Genomic DNA, 20,131 nt, shown 5'->3' on the forward strand with positions numbered 1-20,131 from the left:
TTTTGGATAAATTATCAGTTCATCCTGATGTCAATCTTGAGCATAACTGTGAAACAACCAGTTACTCCAAAAGCTTAAGCTATAGGAGAAGACGTTATTTAATCTTTTATACTTTAACACTCTCCTAACATGTGGCCCCTCTTTTTAGGGTTAGCCTACACATGGCACATGGGGCCCTCTTTTGGATTTGGCAATTGCATTTGGATTGCTATCAAGGAGGTTTGAACTCAGGACCTTTGACCTTTGGCTCTGATACCATGTGAAACAACCATTTACTTCAAAAGCTTAAGCTACTGGAGAAGGCATTATTTAATCGTTTATACTTTTACATTAACATTCCATCCTTGTAATATCCTCTCGACACCCATCACCATTTCCTGGACTATAGGGATGTTATAGGTGATACATCTCCCTATATCAAAAGCACGATGCTCTAGAGAGATGAGACTAGACAAGACATTTGCAAGTCTTATTATAATGATTTTAGCGAAAATCTTATGGCAGAAAGTTACTAGGCTGATAAAGTATTTGGATTTTCCACTTTATGATTCAGAGAAATCAATGTCAGAGATTAGAAAGCTTACCTTCAGCGAAGAAGGACTTTGATGCCTCGGCCACCTCCTTTTTGATGATGTCCAAATAGGTGGTGAAGTAAAAACCAATGGACTCATCCCATGGAGCACTCTCCAGTGGGATACTAAAGAAAGCAACCTTCACTTCTCTTCATTGGAAGGTTCTGATAGCCTGATAGTGTCCTCCTCCTTGACTAAATTTTGTATCACCTCCAACATTTAAGAGACAAGGAAGTGAGCTCTAGCAAGTTCCTTTATTTTCTGTAGGTCTTCCACCCTAACCTTAATTTCCATGTTTTATCTTTCTAAGACTTCATTTCTTAGTGGCTAGCTGTTGACACTAATTGGTTTTTTCTTGGGCAAGTTGAATGTGGTTCCATGGATTAACATAATTAATCAACTTATTTGGAAAGTGACACACCTTGGTCCGTCAATCACCTCAGTTCTCTTAAGCCACATTAAACTCATCAGTTGACAAGTGAAAAGGGGTGTCTGTATCAAAAAAAAAAGAAGAAGAAAAAAATACTAAGCTTTATAAACAAGTTGAGATGGGACCAACGGGGCACCAAAGGGGCATGTCTTGTGCAATCATAAGGCTTTGAATCAAGCAAAGACCAGACCGCACATACAAGTTTTCTCATGCATGCATCATGGTGAGACCCACAAGAGACTGGTTTTCCATATATGAGGAAGATGATTATAAAGGCCAGGTGGTTACGAGCTTACTAAGCAAAGATTAGTATAATTTTTAAAATATATATTGTTTATTACAGGCATGGTAATTGAAAATTGTTTAGTATCGCAAGATGGTGTGACGTATACGTTTAAATGTTGGGACTCTTTGGACACTTCGAAAAATTATTTATGTATTAATCTTACATGCAAATGGTTTTGATTCTAAATGTAAATATTTTCAAATAAATGATAATAATGGTTTTTTTCAAATTATAAAATTTCTTCCAAAGAGATCTTAATGTCCCATTTGTGAATAAAATTAATTTAGGGAAATGTTATCCGCGCTACCGTATTTTGATGAGGGCACTCCTCACGTACTTTATTAAAAGTATGGTATAACCCGCACCATAGGATGATCCAAACCGTCCATTAGATGGGCCAAAGCCTAAATAGGTTGTGCCCCAAAAAGCATTTCCATATGTTAATCCTAACCCTTCGATCGGACTGTTAGAGGGTTGATCCTAACCTTCTATAGATCGGAGGGTTAGGATCAACCTATGGAAATGATTTTTGGGGCACAACCTATTTAGGCTGTGGCCCATCTAATGGACGGTTTGGATCATCCTATGGTGCTGGCCATACCGTACTTTTAATAAAGTGAGAAGTGCCCTCAGCAAAATACAGTAGTGTGGATAACATTTCCCTTAATTTATAATAAACTTATTAGGAAATAAGGATTGGTTTTGGTGGCATCCAAAGCAGCCCGTAGGCATCAATCGATGTATAAATTTTAATTTATATATATTTATAAATGCACGTCATGCGCTTCTTATTTAAATACATTTTAAATTCCTATGTACATATTAACTAATGGGGCAAAATCCAACAACCAATTAGAAGCCGAGACGTGGTGCAAGGAGATTCAAAGGCTCATTAAGGGTAAAAGGGTAATTTCACAATCTTTCCAAAACCCCTAAAAACCAACCTTAATAGAGGGATAAACTTGGAAACCGAGATTCCAGGGAACTCGCCCAATCAAAGGAGACTCGGTAGAATGAAACTTTCCATAGCTGCCTAAGAATCCAGTCTATAAAATGGGGACTAAACTTCGAGGTACGCATATCATAATCACTCCGCTCAAATGTTCCTCTCCTCCTCAGTTCATATTGTTGTCCTATCTGACTTAAGCATTGGAGAGTCCTTTCTGAGCCAAACTCTCACCCTCTTTGTGACATATATGTTTTCTCCGAGCAAGGTCATCTTCAGGAGCCAAAGGTTAGCGCGGGACCACTTCTGAAAGCCAGTCTAGATTTCAGGCAAAACATTACCACATTTTCTCTCCTAGCATATCAGTTGGGAGAGAAGCCTGCATTACAAAACATGGCCCTTGAGTCTCAAAATAGTTCAGTTGTTTAAGCAAAAGATTAGATGCTCATTGTAGATAATTCAATCGGGTAAACTCGATTTCCATTGAAATATAATATGTTTTATACCAAATAATTTTATTTGCGTCGAAACTTTTCCTTAGATGCTTGGGTGTTTGGATCTAGGGAATGGAAAATTATAGAGAATTAAAAATTTTATGTAAGAAACTCTTTCTTGAAAAATAAAATTCTAGGGTCTAGTGAGTGTGCAATATTTTTTAAAACCAAGAAAAATTTTTATTTTTGAAAATAATTCACGGAAAAGGAGTTATCCAAATGCTTGAAAATTCATTTTCCATGAAATAAATTTTCCAATAAAAATTGGGCGATGATATATTCGCTCCCCTTTTAGCGTGATTTGATGTCAAAAAGTGTTAAAGTCTGCCACAATTCACGTTAAAAGGGGTGTGAATTACCCTACACGGGGTGCGAATATATCATCTCCCTAAAAATTCCCCCTACATCCAAACTTCCTTTTTGGATTGCAAAATTTTTTGGAAAAGTTTTGAAAAGAAAAACTTTTCCAAATTTTCATGCCTTTTCCATTGTTTGATTAAGTGACTTAAACATGGCAGTTCAAGTTTTATTTAGAGGGACCATTAATTTAGGCAACTGATATTGGCTCAACCATGTTTTCATAATTGCACTAACTCATCTTGTCTTCTACTAATTAAACACAAAGGTTATTACAGTTCCCAAAAAGCTCTCGGATTAAGAAAGAAAACACCAGCTAAGTTTATGCAATTATTAAAACATGCAGTGTCAATATCAGTAGCCATAATTTAGAATGATATCCCTAAAATTTATCATTTCCCTTGAAATTGTGGAAATAAAAATATTTTCGTCAGGAAAAGTTTTTCCTGCAATCCAAACATTTGGAGCTCTTGGAAACATATTTATAAGGTTCTTGTGATGACAACAGACATGATGCAATGCTTGCATAAACAGCCACCCATAAAAAAATGTCCCTTGCTCTGTGCCTCAAAGCCAGAATGCACCCACACCAAGGTCATGAAAAGAGCCAAAAATAATAAAAATAAAACTGAGAGCTCGAAGCACAGCATACAGTGCTTCTTGGGCTCCACCTTCCCCACGTTATCTTCCCATCCAATATCCAAAACACGTGCTTTACGGAATCTCAATGAAGAAGAAGAAAACAAAGCAAAGAAACCATCTCCATTTGAAAGAGTATCATACTTCCAAATAACATACTAGATTGCTATTCATAAAATTATTACATTTTGATCAGATGGGTGTAATTACAAGCTTAGGACTCAAATTTTTCGATCTAATTCGGAAAACTTGTTTCGTCTAGATCGTCTAATGACAAGAAGACTTCGTCCATGCACGAAAGCTCGAATCCATCTTCGCAGAAGTTCACCTGCGGACCACCATTCGTTTCGTATACTCGACAAAGAACCCATTCGTTCTTCGACACCTGAAAATCATAGTGTAATTCCACTTGTTATTACAATTGTCATTTTAATATGATCGTTTTTCGTCTAAAAAATACTAAAATCCATGAAAACTAAAGATTAAAAAAAATAGACTTACTGTTTTTGAGCTTCCTCGACTTTTCGAAGATCTAGTCCTGGTACCACAATCCAAAAGATGATACTCATGCATGATCCAGTTTGTTTTTGTACCTGAAGGAGCTTCACCAATGTAGAAAACAAGGGATTTCTTGGTACCCACTTTCTTACTACCACTTGTGACGGGTTCATCCACATCTAACGACTTCCAGTAACCATTCTCCGAAACTCGATTTTGCGTCCTATGGCTAAAGAAATACCATTGATTATCTGCTGCCAAAGCCTTTCCTACTCCCAATTGAAAAATAAAATCAAATTAGAAGAAAATTTGATGAAAAAAGTACTAGTAACAAAGCTAAAGATGTGATCTGACCATTGAGGTCCCACAGATCATACCCAATTGAAAAAAATAAATAAATTGCTAATCAAATTATAATTAAGAGAATCTGAAAGGAAAAAGTACTACAAACAAGCTAAAGATGTGATCTAACCGTTGAGTTCCCACGGATCATATCGATGAAGATCGAGGTCGGGGATGATGTCAGGATGACAAGGTAAGAGTGCCGCCTTGCGATAGAGGAAGTGAAGGACGAGCTCTTCGTCGGTCGGGTAAAATCGAAAACCAGGTGGGAGGTTTGTGTTCCCTTGTGCCATCACAATTTGGAGAAGAGTTTGAGAGTATGAAGGGAGAATGTGTTTTGGTTGATTGGTTCTTCTTCCTATAGTTTCTATGGTCTAGTTTGGTTCATATTTATATTGTGGGGGAGAGAGAAAGTGACAAAGATTGACATGAGAGAGAGAGAGAGAGAGAGAGAGAGAGAGAGAGAAGAAGGTTGTTTGATCATGAATGGAGGGGAAGTTGAGTGGTATGATTAAAAACAAAAAACAGATTTGTTAGGATTGGAGGAAACGAAGGATTTTCTAGGTACTTATTTTAGTAGCATCCACCCCTTCTTCTTCTTCTTCTTTTTTTATATTGAACTTTATAACAAGTCAATAATCGTCTTAGTTAGCTAATTAAATAAAAAACTACTTTAACTTGTCAAAGTTAATGAAAAATTGAACCCGTCAATTATTGCCTCTTTCAAGTCGAGTTGGTACAATGTATATATAAAATTTAAGCTGCTGGCCCCTTTTATTAGGGCTCTTCCATTGGTTTCTATACAGCACACTACAGGTCGACCTACAGAGTTACTGGTTCGAACAGAACTGTTAGAATATATGAGATCTCACCGCTGGATTAGGTTGAGATATCACCATCGGATCATTGTGGTGGTGGATTAGGCAAGTAGATTAGAGGAGGTAACCTTACAGATTAGGAAAGTAGATTTGATTTGATTTCATTCTATAGACTAGAAAAGTAGATTTGATTAGGATTGTTTCCTTTCATAGTTTTTTTGATTTTATTCTATGTTTATTCTGTATGTGCTCTATATAAGCACACCTTGAGATTATTATAAAGGATCCAAGAATTCCAAAACTTATCAAGAACACCCTCAGGTCGACCTAAAGTGGTTTCGGCGGAAGGATCTGGATTTTGTGAAAAAAACCTTTGTTTTAATTTGATTGGTTTTTGGGATTCTTTAGCATGGATTACATACCCTTAAACCGAATGAGAGTTATAACATCACTATTTAAAAACTCCCTTAATTAAGTCTATCATCGGCTGGTTTAAGTTAAGTATGCATTGGCTCTACTCATTGAAACCAAAAACTTCTTTGACTTGTCTATGAATGTGAACAATTAGTGCATCAATTATGAACTCGTCTAAGCGAGTTGGTTTTACCTCACGATAGAATTTGGGAAGTGATATTTACGCCCCTTTTCATCACCAGGGACACCTGGTGCTAGTATACCAATGACTTGAGGGGGCCTAATGTACTTGATGTCAGAAGAATCTAGTGGCCTTGATTGCCACGTACACTGGCACTGGGTGTCCCTGGTGATGAAAAGGGGCGTAAATATCACCTCCCTAGAATTTGATTAAATACAAGTATCTAAAATCTAAATACCTATAACGTCCAATACAAAAGGTTGGCAAGCATATATAATGAAACATATAACAACACTACTTAAAAACTCCCCAAGTCAATCATCAACTCGTCTTAGTGAACTAAGTTTTGTCTCTACTGTTTGGAACAAAAACTACTTCTACTTACCCAAGTTAACTAGACTAGAAAACTGATTGTATCAATTATTAACTCGTGTGACTAGGTTTTACCTAGGGAGAATTTTTGTCGGGTACGAGTTTTTAAATAATGATAATATTCGAGTAGAATTATTGAAAGGAAGATAGGCAGGGGGGGGGGGATGGTACCAAAACATGGTAGGAGGAAATATTCTCTCTCTTTTATTTTATCTGTGTGGGTGAGTTGTGATACTTGAGTTTAGTTTTTTTTTTATAGAATGAACCTAGGGGCTGTTTGGATATGCGGATTTTAGAATTTGGGATTTCTTCAAAATTGTAGCCAAGAGACAAGAGAAGAAGCAAACCAGCCGTCATTTTTTACTTCTCGCCCTTCTTTCCAACAGCAAGAGTAGCCGATCTTCCCATTTTTCCAGGTTTTAGAAATCTCAGGATGTAGGAGAGATTTCTAAAACATGGTTTTCTTACTTAAAATCCAAGAAACGCTGCCAGGACAGCTGCAGCAGCTTGATTACAAACCCTCTTTTACACTGTTTTCAAACTAAAAATATGGATTCTAAAATCTGCGTATCCAAACGGCCCCTTGGGTTTCTTTACAAATTTCTGTCAGATTTAGAAATCGGCCCGCCTCACGGACTTGGAGTCAGCATTGGGTTTAACTCGTCAACCGAGTCTGCTTAGGTCTTACTAACCACGTAGGTCCCACTTTGATTGATAAAACATTGTGGTGGGCCCAAAAAACTATTCTAAGGGGGTAATCTTAATTAGATGATCAAGAGAAACCAAAATTGTTGACTTCCCTTTAAGGAACATCTTAGCCATACACATGGCACATGTTCCCTTATGAAATGAATACTTCAACCACATTTTTATTTTGTATATTTATTTAAGAAAAGCTCAATTTACATAATTTACGTAATGCTGACGCAACCAAAAATAATATCTGGAATATTACTCCTTTGCATTAAAAAAAAAAAAAGGGTATATCATTTGTTCATCCCTATTTGTATTTTTAAATTTTATTTATTTATTTGACAATTTCTCTTCCATTTAATTTAAACCAATTGTACCAAATTTATAAGGTCGTTGACTCACTGAGTCAATTGAGTTGGGACTTCTCATTTTCAAGAAAACGTATAAGTTTAACCCTTAGTCTTACTTACAAATGTGAAATAACTCAAATAAGGCTAGGACAAACACCTTATAAAAAGGTGAGGTATAGTCACCCTTAAAATTACAAATGACACATAAGGGTGGCAACGGTTCGGTTTCACCCCAAACCGAAACCGAACCGAACCGAAACCGAAATACTCCAAATCGAACCGATCATTCACTCCAAACAGAACCGAACCGAACTAATAAAAAGGGCAAATTTATCATTTTCCTATGAAAAGGAGCGCATTTATCATTGTCCAAAACGTACCAAACCGAACCGACCCAAACCCGAGCCGAACCGAAATTTGATTCAGTTTGGTTCTACCAAACCGAAACCGAATTTTCAGTTCGGTTTCGGTTCGGTTGATTTTGCCACCCTTAATGACACCCTAGTAAATCACATTTGTCCTACATAGAGAGAGAAGTACAAAGCAAATTAATTAAGTGAAGCTGACATAGTGTAAAGGGCTAAATTTATGGCTGTCAAGTCTCTTTCCCTGATAAAGTCCTAGTTGCCATCTTCTGAAAGTCACTTTAAACTTCAAACCAAGCTATGTCCTACCACCAGTCAATTAAGAGAGAAACCAACCTTCTATCCACCTTGTTATATTTTCCAACTGAAAGGATGTTCAATATTACATTTCCTTTTCAGATCATCAACTCTTTCACGCAGAAGCGTGGGCCCTACTCTCGTATTCATATACTTTATGTAAAGCCAGGGCTGAAAGGACTTTAGTTATTTCACTATTGTTCTTCAACCCAGGTAGGACCATGGCAAAGGGTCTCACAGTTACCATTAGGAAAATGATATATTCGCCCAATGGGGACATCTCCTCCTCTACTGTAAAAGAGTAGTCATAAAGTGGGGGCGAGTGTAGCACTTCCCTTGCCATTATTTTAAAGTTCAATACTCGTTTTGAACTCGGATTGGCCGTGTTTGACACGGCAAGAGGACCCTACTGAGTTTCTACATTATTTTCCAAAAATGAAAGCTTTTTTATTTTTTCCGTAATTCTATATCATGTCTTCATGACTATTCTTTTGGGTTTGAAAAAAATTAAACAAAAAAGAAAGAAAAATTCAAATCCAACACATTGGATACATGGATTTTATAATACGGGCATGCTAATACCTCAATTTTATAAGCTATATAAAACATGCATGGATTTGACAATCCTAAAACCAAGGTTTTAAATTCCAGTTTCGGACCCCGTGTCATTTGAAATTTTGGCTGAAATCCGGCAAAATAAAGAAAACAATATTTTATTCAATATAAAATTTCAGTAATTTCAGTTGAAATTTCTGTAAAATATTAAATTAATTAAAATAAAACAGGCTTTTTGGGTTTTAATAAAGTACCATTTTCGTGTTTATATGATTTCGGTGTCGGTCGGATTTCGGTCGAAATTTAAAACCATGCCTAAAACTGTACAATCCAGGTTTTAGCTTGTAAAGCACATTATTTTAGAGGAACAATTGCCAATGGGAACATCAAAATACGAGAATTGCCAATGGAGGACCCACTTTTGAAAAATTGTTAAAGAGTGTTGACAAACCCCTTTTGAGAATTTGATAACCCCATTTAGAGGGTTGATAGTCCCCTTTTAGAGACTTGATAACCCATTTCGTCCCTCTTAACAATTTTTCAAAAGTGTGTCCCCAGTTGGCAATTCTCGTATTTTGATGTCTCCGATTGGCAATTTTTCCTATTTTAAAATCTTGGATTATAAAATCCTTGTATCCAAACGGCCCCTAAGTCTACAAGAGTTTGGATTGAGTCGAGACAACTCGGCCGAGTTTTGGTGAAGCATATGGGTCTACATAGTTTAGACGTGGAAGGTCTTACTTAAGACAAATACTGTGATGGTTAGTTGGTCACTATAATTGCTTGGGTGTGACCCATGCCTATTTTTAATGATGACGAGTGAAAAAATAGCACTAGAACTTATCCTAAGTGTTAGACTGGTGATGTGTCCTTCAACTTTTCTTCTTTGCCGTAAATACTTGAAGAAAAAGCTACCTATCTTCTAAAAAAGTAACATGAATAGTATTGTTTTATGAGTATTGGGTTTGGCAGATTGGCCACATTATTTGATTAGAAACTGATAAGGACTTTGAAGTTGAGGATTGAAGACCTGGTGAAATATTGGAGGGTTTGGCTGATGCTTTGATGTGAAGTAGTCAAGATCAGACAAGAAGCATGGAACCCATGTCAATCAAAGGGAAGGAGAAAACATGTATATTTCTTTGTCAGTGGCTACTTATTGAGCTTTGTTGAGAGAGATTTTAGGAGCTATTATTTGAGCATTAATGAGATATCTATCTACTACTATAAGCTGGGAGGAAAAGAAGTGAATTTTTTGATTTTTTTAAAAATTATATGAGAATTACACATCACCCCCAAACAGATAAATGCCTCTTATGCCCTAAAATTCGAACACATCTAAGTGAAAATACCTCCTATGCCCTTAAATTCCCACGCCATCTCTCTCTCTCTCTTCATGTGATCTTCTTTCTCATATGCCATAAAATTCCAACACCATCCTCTTCTATCGATTTTATCACATGCTCGCTCTTCTATTGACACATTGATCTTTACCCATATTTAGCAAACTTCCAAGGTTATCCCTACCTTTTTACGAGCCCCTCTCTCTCCCTCCCTCTCTCTCGAATACCCTAGAACAGAGCTCTTTCTCCATGGCCACCGTCACATTTCTCATGTCTCTCTGGCCTTGCTCCCCACTGCCACACCTATTTTTCGAAAGATGCCCTCCTTGCTTTCTCTGCGGAAAACCATTCTCTTCCATCGAAAGACCCTTTGTCTAGCCTCTCTAGCGTCCCTATTTTTACTCCCGTATCGGGGATCACAATAGGGGTACTCGTGATTGTGTGGTTAGAAAGAGAAATATCCGCAGGGATACAACAACGTATTGGGCCTGAATATGCTGGTCCCTTGCACGAAAGATCCTTTTTTGGCTCTCTCTTCAGCCCTATGTCTCTTATCCCTAGGAGGTCTTCCTCCACTAGCAGGTTTTTTCGGAAAACTCCATCTATTCTGGTGTGGATGGCAGGAGTACTTAACGCGCGTTGAGCGAGCAGCAAGGTTGTTTTTTTTTCTATTCGACCACGTGAACGCGGTTTATCCGTAGTAAAGTAAAAGACTGCTCCTGATGCGAAGTTTACCGCTCCGCTAACGCTATGGAAGAGGCCAAAGATTCATTGCTGGCAAGAGGATCCTCCCACGCTGATGCCTGCATCGGGGATAGGTGATTTCCTAATCGATTTAGCCTTTTTTGGACGTTTTTATATGTTTATTTTTCATGAAATTCTTCTCATTTTGAAAACCCTAGCTTTCAATATGCCATGGTTACTAATTTCAGATTCAGGAATCAACTGATGAGGCAAATGTTAGGAAAAATGACAAATTCGGTAATGGTTTTTCAAAAAAGTGATTGATAGTGGATTTTTTTGTTTGTTTTCCATTCGTGGGTTTTGAGGAGAAGAGAAATTATATCATTGACATTCCCGAATGTTGATCTCTAATAATCTGTTCATCTCTGCTTCTTCATCATAGGAAATTTCATCTATTTCCTTTTCTTCTTTTCATTTTTTATACATTTCCAGTATGCTTTTATTTGATGCACACCGGGTGTTTGATGGAAAGCTTCATCAAGCATTGGAGCATTTTTTTAATGGTTGTTTGGCGAAGGTGCTTCATCGGTTTTCTCTATTAAGTTTTTGTAATGTACTTTCCATCTTCTAATGCAATGAGATTTCCATCTTTTTTTTGGACTGTCATTGCAACAGATGAATAGTGGGTGAAGTTAATGTACTTACCTGTGGGAAAAAGGCTAACGTTGCCTGAGTGTTTTACACAATAATATACAGGTTAGAGTAAGTTACATCAGTCGATGCACGGGTTGTTTTCTGTGCTTCATCAGATTACTTCTAGCTTTGCCTTTCTCTTTTTTTTATTTGCTCGAGTGCACATAAATTAAGAGAACAAATCAAAAGAAGTTCTCTTTCAATGCCACTGGAACAGAACTAACCTTATTTTCTGAAGGGACATAAAGATCTCTTTGGAACCCATTCACTGTATCATTTCTAAAATTGGCAGATTCAGAACTTGCCGGCTCTCATCAAAGACAATTTCATCAGCCAGGTTATTTTTATCTCTTCTTCTTACTCATTTCTGGTTGTTGCTTATAAATGGAAAAAAAAGGTTCAATGTAACTTCCTAACGTTCAAATCAGAAGCGATGTTTTGTTTCTTTCAGGAATATGTAAAAGCAAGTTTTGTGCCGTTTTATTTGAAACATTGATGAATTGGGTTGGAAACTTTGGTTTCAAGATTTTGAATGTCAATGCTTTTTTATCTCAGATTTAGATTTGTAGACCCTTAAGTGGGTTAAACTTTGGTTTATAGATTTTGAATGTGCATGCTTTTTATCTCAGATTTGTAGAGTCTCAAATATACTTATCAGGATACAAAAGATACTTTCTAATCTATGCCAAACTTAACCACAAACTGATCGATAGGCTTGCTTAAATCAAATCCATCACTAAGATCTTATAAACAGTAAAGGTTAAACACAAACTACAATCAGTTCAACTGCTTTTGGAACTGTTTTTAAACCAGCATATCGTAATTCATTTCCATTTTTTATAGAATTGCAAGAGGGTTCCTTATTTTAGTCATTTTTCTGCTTTCTCTTTGGTGTATGGCACTTGAATGTAGTTTGTGAATAGTGGACCACATATCATGACCAGTTTAAAATCTATGATTTGTGGACACGGACACGAGTGTCGCGTGTCGACACGGAGTGTCGGACACGGCAAACCCTCAAGCTTTAAAAACGGGGATACGGTTAAAATAGAAAGTATATGTAATCGTGATATGTGGATATGGATCTGTGTGTCCAGTTTCAACATGGATACGAGTTGTCTAAAAGAGGTAAACACAATATTCAATAAAAAACAGAATGTCACACTTGACACGGTACAAAAACATGTCCACACCCACATTAAGTCTAACACTTCCAGCAATACAGGTAAAACTGTCCAAAGGAGTGTCGACACGTGTGGACACGGGTGTCGTGTCGGACACGGCAGGACACGTGAGTCGGTAATAAATTCAAAGTGTCGGCCAAATCATAGTTTAAAATTCTCTACATATCGAGGATCCTTGTGTTGAGTTCTATTTCAAAATTCTCGTTTTCTGCTTTCTCTTTGATGTCACCCCGTGCATCGCACGGGTTGTCCCACTAGTGTACTATATAGGAGAACAAAGAAGAAGAGAATTTTTTGAATTTTTGAAAAATTCTATGAGAATTATACATCACTTTTTTTGACTTTTTTTAACAAATGCACCCATTCAACTCACATATTTTCAATCCTACCCCCTCCTTTATGCTTTTTAACAAATGCACCAATTAAAGCCACATAATTTCAATCTTACCCCCCTCCTTTATAGTTTTTTAATAAAAAATCTATAGGGTGATCTTAACCGTCCGATTTAAGAGGAATTATGGAAACCTCTATAGATTGGACGGCTAGGATCAGCCTATGGAAATGATTTTTGGGGCACAACCTATTTATGTTGTGTTCCATCACATGGACGGTTTGGATCAACCTATGACGTGGTCCGTACAGTTCTTTGTAGGCCCGTGCATCGCACTGGGTTTTTTACTAGTATATATATATATATATATATATATATATATATATATGAGAGAGAAGTGTTTCTAAGCACGTGCCTACAAAGCATATGGCCCACATTTTTTGGGGGATCCAAAGCATTCATTTGGAAGGCCCTTCCATTGATAGGGTGTGTACCAAAAATCAGCCCTATAGGATCATCCTAACCCAATCAAAGTTGGAGTGGAAAATGGACAGACAGTGTGTGTTCATGTTTCTGCCCATTTTCCCCTCCACAAATGGCAGGGTTAGGATGATCCCATATGGCTGATTTTTGGTACACACCTTATCCATAGAAGGGCCTTCCAAATGAATGCTTTGGATCCCCCAAAAAATGTGGCCACATGTGTTTTTGAGCATGTGCTTAGATAAGCTTATCTAAGCACGTGCTTAGAAACACTTTCCTATATATATATATATATATATATATATATAGAGGAAAATGATTGTGAGCTTGAAGCTCATAGCTTATATGAGCTTTAGGGCCAAATACATGTGGGCCCACATTGTTATGATGATCCAAAGCATTCATTTGACAGGCCCTTACATAGATAGGGTGTGTACAAAAAATCAGCTCCATTGGATCATCCTAACCCATCCAAAAGTGGATGGCAAAATGGACAGACACCGTTTGCCACAAATCTGCCCATTTTTGCCCTCCACTTTTCGAGGGGTTAGGATGATCCAATGGAGCTGACTTTTTGTACACACCCTATCTATGACGGGGCCTTGCAAATGAATGGTTTGGATCACCACAAAAAATGTGGGACCCATGTGTTTGGGCCCTCAAGCTCATATAAGCTATATGAGCTTCAAGCTCACAATTATTTTCCTCATATATATATATATATATATATATATATATATATATATATATATAGCTATTATTAATGTGTGTGTGTGTGTGTGTGTGTGAGAGAGAGAGAGAGAGAGAGAGAGAGAGAGAGAGAGAGAGAGAGGGAGAGAGAGATTGTTGAGGGAGATACAATCAAGATAAATTCAAACCCTACACCACATGGCCTAGCCCCCAATTGAGAAGGAATGTGAAGTTCCGTTTATGCCGTGTGAGAAGCAAACGGGAAAGATATCCAACAAAAAAAATCAGGAAATGATATCAACGCTGCTATGTTTTTATAAGATGCGCGACCCATCTTGTCGTGTAGTATTTAAAGGGCCATGGCCCCCTCATGCTACATGTGCCTCCGCCCCTGCACCCCCTGTAGGATAATTTGCACCCGTTATAATGTGAATTGAGGTAGATTTTAACGCTTTTTGACATCAAATCACGTTAAAAGGGGGTGTGAATTTATCATCACCCTCTTTTAAACTATTTCTAGAAAATAGCTAGAAACAAAGAAAAACTAAACATTACGAAGAAACTATATTTAAAAAAAAACATTTCTAAGCTAGGAAAGAAAGTCCCTGCAAAACATAATCCTAAAGTATTTACCCATAACTACACATACTCCAAACTCCTATGATTAAGGAGTTGGCTGCTACGATTGAGGGTGGACTCTCCAAGCACACCCTCAATTCTCTTGCTAAGATCTTCACAAGTATTTTATAGATATTTCACACAATGCTTATGAGCCTAAAATCCTTTATCTAAATCGCCCCTCCATTTTTGGAATCCAGACATGAAAATTGCACCTCATTCTTTGGTAATCACACCGCTCATAGAAATTCTTCATATTTGATCATGTCCCACTTGTCATCGAAAAATGCCATATTGTGAAGCCATTTGGGCCCGTGCTTAATCCTTGTCCATACTGCTTCCCAAATTTCATCTTCATCAAAGGGTCTCTCCATGGAGATTGACAAAATGTTTTGTCACCTTCGTTAAGCCAAATGTTTGAGTTTTGTCTCCAGTTAATCTCCTCCAATCTAAGCACAACCCGCAAAATCAAATTTCTTTTTCCCAACAGATCCAAAAGATGATTTCCACCATTGTTTAATTTTCTCTTTCAACAGGTCAGGCCTTCTCATGAACAGCAAGTGATTCACTCAATAGGAACGCCCACACATACGTGTGTGTGTGGCTATCTTACAATGATTGAACATGTGATTGCCATCTCTTAAGCTACCCTGCATAGGATTCACCATTAAGTATCATCTTTGTCCTTTCTAAGACATCACCTGTGGCTGTATTGATACTTTCTTTGATTACCATCCAACAAAAAGGACCAACATTAAGGGGAAAGCAAGGTGACGCGATCCATCAAAATTTGGAGTTTCTATAGCAACTACAGAACAAGTTTCCATTACTGTGGGTGGTAAATTTCTTCTTCATGCTATTAGCCCAGCCACTAGGAACGACCATCTTCCAAGTTTTGCTACTCCTCTCACTGCCCTTCAATCATCCATTGTTTCAAGCTTTTAAATATCCTGAGGTCAGCCATTGCCTACTGCCCAAAATTGGTAATCAGCTCCTATGTCTCTCCCCTACAAAAGAGAGCATGGAGAAACACCAAAAGTGAGGATAAACTCTGGGTGATGCAAAAAATCCAAATCCTGCGACAGAGGTTTGGAGAAACGAACAATCCTATTTCGAGCTCTGAAGGCAAAAGATATAGGGATTTCAAACAAGTGTGGCAATCACATCTTTTTTTTAATAGCAAAGAATTATATTAATGAGGAAAAAACATGGGAAAAACCCTGGCGATTGAGCTAATCAACACAATACAAAGGAAAACAACAAAAGATCAAATATAAACTAGAAATAAAAGACTCCTCAAGGGGGAGAAAGTCGAAGGTTTCCAGAGCTGCCCTGGGAACTCCCTCCCTAGCAAGCCTATCGGCCTCATTATTTGTTGGCCTTCTAACATGGCGGAAAGAAACGGAGGATCCCTCCAACCTATCCAAGATCCTGTCCATCCAATGAACAAACCACCAAGTTATGGAGTCTTCTTCCACCACTATCCGGTCAAGAAACATTGGAGTTATCATCATCAAGCCTTGATCCACCGCTCTAACTTCCGCCTCATTGGAGTCTGAGATTCCAATTGGTCCTGAGAAAGCCCATAACGTTCCCCCTCGCTCATCTCGCAGGAGACCACCTATTCCAGCCGGACCCGGCTTCCCTAAACTTGAGCCATCAAAATTCAACTTGAGAAACCCACTGCAAGGAGGCTCCCAAGCCTGAGAAATTGCCAACCTCTGATTGGAACTATTACATACCTCTCTCTACCCCTGCCACAAATTGTATGCAGACACAAAGCGGAAACTAGGTAAGACCTTGGCCCAGGAGATGGTTAACGCTACTATCTGAATGTAGAGAAACTGTGGAGATTTCACTATGCCTTTGAAAAGCTGGCGTTTCTTTCCTTCCTGACCACCCAAATGGTAGATAATAGTATGATATTCCATAGAATTTTATCTTTTCTTCACCAAGGCACGTGAGGCCAACTTTCCAATAAGTCAGATAACTTTGCAGGGAAGACCCAGAAAAGGGCAAATCTGCCAAGAATGCGACTCCACACAAGCCTGGCAGTTTTGAAATGGATGAATATGTGATCAACAGATTCATCCGCCTCTACAAATAGCACGCAAAGATCGATGATCCACATATTGCGATTGCGAAGGTGGTCCACTGTGAGGATTTTGTCGAGAACTGATGACCAAGCAAAAGCACAAACTCTGGGTGGGGCAGGGATATTTCACATGCTAGCCACCGTGTGGCAATCACATCTTGTTCACAAATGAAGTTTAAATATATTTCCCTTCAATATGAAAGCATACAATGGTGCACCTACTGTTTTGTAGTAGACTAAATTGTTGTACCTAAGCCGGTCTCATTTTGATCAGACTCACTGTCAATATTCGAACAACATGGCAGCGCATCACATTACAACATTGTCTGAGCAAGTGAGAGATTACATTCCAATTTCCTGAGTGAAGCAGTCCCTTTTTGATCTGATGAATATCCATAAAACAGCAGACCCATGTCTTGGAGTAGTGTCACACTTTACACCATAAAAAATGGAGGTGTTAAAGATAAACAGCAATATAAGCTGATCAAACAATACGATCAAACAAAACTTCAACAATGTAATTTCAGAATTCACACTGCTGAGAGAACAGAGTATCAACTGATATCATCCAACAGCGACTGCCAACGCATCACTCTGGCACTCTGAAATTATATCCAATTTCTTGTGCTCCTCATGAGATGTCTCCAAGGAAACAGATCCTGAGTCCAGAATATATCCGGCACACTTCATCTGTGCCATTATCATCTTTAAGAGTCTATAAATCTCCTTTCTTTGGGGATGGGTTTTATCCTTCACCATGAATATATGCACCTTGCTCTTTACCTCAATCCAACTGCACCCTGGTTGCTTAACAACCCCTCTCTTTCTCATCAGCTTCCTTACTCTCATAACCTCCCCCCATCTCCCAAGCTCTGCATACATGTTCGAGAGAAGAACGTAAGGCCCTGAGTTATTAGGATCAATCTCCAAGAGTTTCTCTGCCACCCATTTCCCCATTTCAAAATTACGGTGTACTTTACAAGCCGCGAGCAAAGATCCCCACAGGACATAATCTGGTTCTATCGGCATGGCTTCAATAAACTTCCCAACTTCAACAAGGCGGCCGGCTCGCCCGAGTAGATCAACCATACATGTATAATGGTCCTTAAGTGGTACGACACCATACTCTTCAGTCATAGAGTGAAAGTATCTACACCCCTCATCAACCAGCCCCGCATGGCTACAAGCGCATAGAACTCCAATCATCGTAATATGATCGGGTTTCTCTTCGCTCATTAGCATCCTCCAAAAAATATCAAGGGCTTCGTTGCCATTTCCATTCTGTGAATACCCCACAATCATAGCATTCCATGACACCTTATCTCTCTCAACCATGTTGTCAAACACTCCAGCCCCATCTTTGATTGATCCACATTTTGCGTACATGTCCACTAGCGAGTTCCCCACAAAGATATCAGACTCCGGTCCAGACTCGAACCGGAAACCATGTTTTAAGATGTGAACATGAACTTGCCTACCAAGCTGGAGATCAGCAAGGTTTGCACAAGCACTAAGAACATTGCCAAAAGTGTAATGGGTAGGCCAAATTGATTCCCTCTTCAATAAGCGGAACAATTCTAACGCCTCTTCATTCTCTCCATTCTGTGCATAACCAGCAATAAGTGCATTCCAAGATATGACATTTCTCAGTGTCATCCCTTTAAACATTAACCGTGCAACTTCCACACTCGCAACCTTCGCATAACCGCTAACCATTGATGTTTCCGAGATCACATCCCTAACCGGCATCCTATCAAAAATCCGCCTAGCTTCTTTAATTCTACCACACTTCGCATACATGTCCACAAAGGCATTACCCAATATAAGATCATCCCTAAATTCATCGGACTTAATCGCGCGAGCATGAATTTGCATTCCTTCCTTAACAGCTGACAAGCTCGCGCACGCACTAACTACACTGGCAAGCGTGACCTCGTCCGGCTCCACCCCACATTTCATCATCCTAGAAAATAATTCTAATGCTTCATTTATAGGCCCATTTTGCTCACAACATGTAATCAAGCTGTTCCAAGATACTACATTTCTCTGAGGCATTTCATCGAACAGTTTACACGCATCGGACGCACTCCTACATTTAGAGTACATATCAATGAGTGCACTCCCCATATAAACATTCGATGAAAATGGTGATTTCAAAATCAAAGCATGGATTTGCGTACCCAATTTTAAGTCCATTAATCCAGCACAAGCACTAAGAGCACTAGAGAATGTGTACATATTGAGTATAAAATCCTCACTATGCATTCTAGTCAAAAAATTCAATGCTTCTTCAAAGTGATCACGCTGGGCAAAACCTGACACCATCAAGTTCCACGTGCACTGGTCAGGCTTTGGCATCTCGCAAAAGAGCTTTCGCGCTTCGTTGAGAAAACCCAATTTCGCAAAAGCGTTTATTATCGAATTCCAAGTGAATGTGTTTCTTTGAGGCATTTTGTCGAACAGTTTGCGGGCATAGTCTAAACATCCGCATTTTGAGTAGGCGTCTATTAATCGGTTTTGTATGAAGATTTCGGAAGAGAATTGGGTTTTGATGATGCGAGCGTGAACCCAACGAACGTTTTGGAGGGATTTAGATTCGATGGAAGAGTGCAAAAGATTTGCGAAAATGGTGGAATCAAGGAGGGAAAGGTCGCTAACGAGAGGTTTAAGCAACCCATATCTTGCCATTCCATTATCATTGAGAAAGAAAATTTTATGTGGATTGAGTTGGATGGCAGATTCACGTCATGAATAAATGGACCCAGTGGGTCCGATGGATCCAATGGAACCAACACTATTGGAAAGGATTTAGGCACAAGTAGGGGGTTAACGGATCCACTTCAGATCGGATCACCTATGTCCCAGTCAGGATCCATTCAAATACCTTATCAGTCGGATCGGATTCGGAGTGTTGGTCATGATCCATTTCAAATCGGACCGTCCAATGGAGTGTCATAGTAGGTCCTACTTACCTTCTACACAACTAAAATTCTCAAAGGAGGACACGGACGAGTTGGGATTAGAGACTTCAAGTCACAACTTGAGAGACATGAATGACAAAATACTAAAACTAGAATGGGGTTTATTTTTACTAAAATACTCTCGAAATAATACAATGTTACAAAAATTCGAGTGTATTTTTGTAAAATATAATAATATTAGATTTACGATCGTCCTGCGGGCTTTTATTAGTTGTCTTGATCCAATCGGTAATTTTTTCGGATCCTATGATTGGGATCTAAAATATGTCCATGAATCCTATTATCCTGTTCATTTAACTTTAGATTTGGATCGTCCATCGGACTGTACGGGTCCATCGACAATCCTAGGACCAAAAGTTGGGTCCGAACCATATCTATTGGATCGGATCATAAGATCCCAAATTACAGTTGCAGCTCTCA

At 38.5% G+C, this 20,131-nt stretch overlaps 2 protein-coding genes across 2 annotated transcripts; both read right to left on the reverse strand.

Annotated features, from left to right (window-relative positions):
- Window positions 1-3,822: 3,822 nt before the first annotated feature.
- LOC143890677 (NAC domain-containing protein 104-like) lies at window positions 3,823-5,010 on the reverse strand. The gene is made up of 3 exons (XM_077395358.1): window positions 4,695-5,010; window positions 4,226-4,491; window positions 3,823-4,109 (listed from the first exon to the last, which is right to left on the reverse strand). Exons 1-3 carry the CDS (start codon window positions 4,855-4,857, stop codon window positions 3,960-3,962), a joined length of 579 nt encoding a protein of 192 aa, XP_077251473.1. The 5' UTR covers window positions 4,858-5,010; the 3' UTR covers window positions 3,823-3,959.
- Window positions 5,011-14,588: 9,578 nt separating this feature from the next.
- On the reverse strand, window positions 14,589-19,753 carry SLO2 (Pentatricopeptide repeat (PPR) superfamily protein). Its single transcript, XM_077393685.1, has one exon. It carries the CDS (start codon window positions 19,416-19,418, stop codon window positions 17,295-17,297), a length of 2,124 nt encoding a protein of 707 aa, XP_077249800.1. The 5' UTR covers window positions 19,419-19,753; the 3' UTR covers window positions 14,589-17,294.
- Between the last annotated feature and the right edge of the window lie 378 nt (window positions 19,754-20,131).

The sequence above is a fragment of the Tasmannia lanceolata genome, unplaced genomic scaffold (genome assembly GCF_043159265.1).
Source record: "Tasmannia lanceolata isolate RefF3 unplaced genomic scaffold, GAP_Taslan_0.1 ptg000013l, whole genome shotgun sequence".
Classification (NCBI taxonomy): Eukaryota; Viridiplantae; Streptophyta; class Magnoliopsida; order Canellales; family Winteraceae; genus Tasmannia; species Tasmannia lanceolata.